Source organism: Cicer arietinum, chromosome 3 (genome assembly GCF_000331145.2).
Source record: "Cicer arietinum cultivar CDC Frontier isolate Library 1 chromosome 3, Cicar.CDCFrontier_v2.0, whole genome shotgun sequence".
Classification (NCBI taxonomy): domain Eukaryota; kingdom Viridiplantae; phylum Streptophyta; class Magnoliopsida; order Fabales; family Fabaceae; genus Cicer; species Cicer arietinum.
The window spans coordinates 65,931,502-65,931,958 of record NC_021162.2 but is presented as its reverse complement, the minus strand read 5'-3'; the positions used below and the strand labels follow the sequence as shown (position 1 = coordinate 65,931,958).

At 29.8% G+C, this 457-nt stretch overlaps 1 protein-coding gene across 2 annotated transcripts in view; it reads left to right on the top strand.

Annotated features, from left to right (window-relative positions):
• The window catches only part of LOC101499554 (transcription elongation factor SPT6 homolog), a 10,305-nt gene that overhangs the window by 1,664 nt on the left and 8,184 nt on the right, over positions 1-457 (top strand). For both annotated transcript variants that reach the window (XM_073366625.1, XM_073366624.1), the window contains exon 4: positions 2-29. In XM_073366625.1, coding sequence (XP_073222726.1) covers positions 2-29 — 28 coding nt within the window. The remainder of the gene's footprint in view (position 1; positions 30-457) is intronic.

Here is a 457-nt window from a genome sequence, read left to right as displayed (position 1 = left end):
CGTCAGAAGAAGAAGAAGAGGAAGAAAAAGTTGATTCTTTATCCTTTACGTGATTTTTATGCCTCTTATTGTGGTTGGAGTTAATAAACTTTTATGTTTAGAAAACAAAGAAAAATGCTTGATAATATGTAATATAGTTTTTTTTTTTTAATTAATCTAGATAAGTTGTGTTTGTAATACATATTTGGTAATCTCTCTTGCATTGCATCAGTGGCTGGTAACTTTTTCTCTTATGAATCTTTTAAAATGTCTTTCATACTATTAATAAATTTTTGTTCTCCTATTTATAAAAGCATGCCATGCATGTTAATAGCAATGCACATGGTCTGGAATCTGCCCATGTTCTTATTTTTTCCCTATCCCTATGGGGGCAAATATGATTGAAGGAAGTTGGATGTATATTTGCATATGTACTTCTGTTTAAAATTGTGAAACATACATGACGCAAACATCTTTA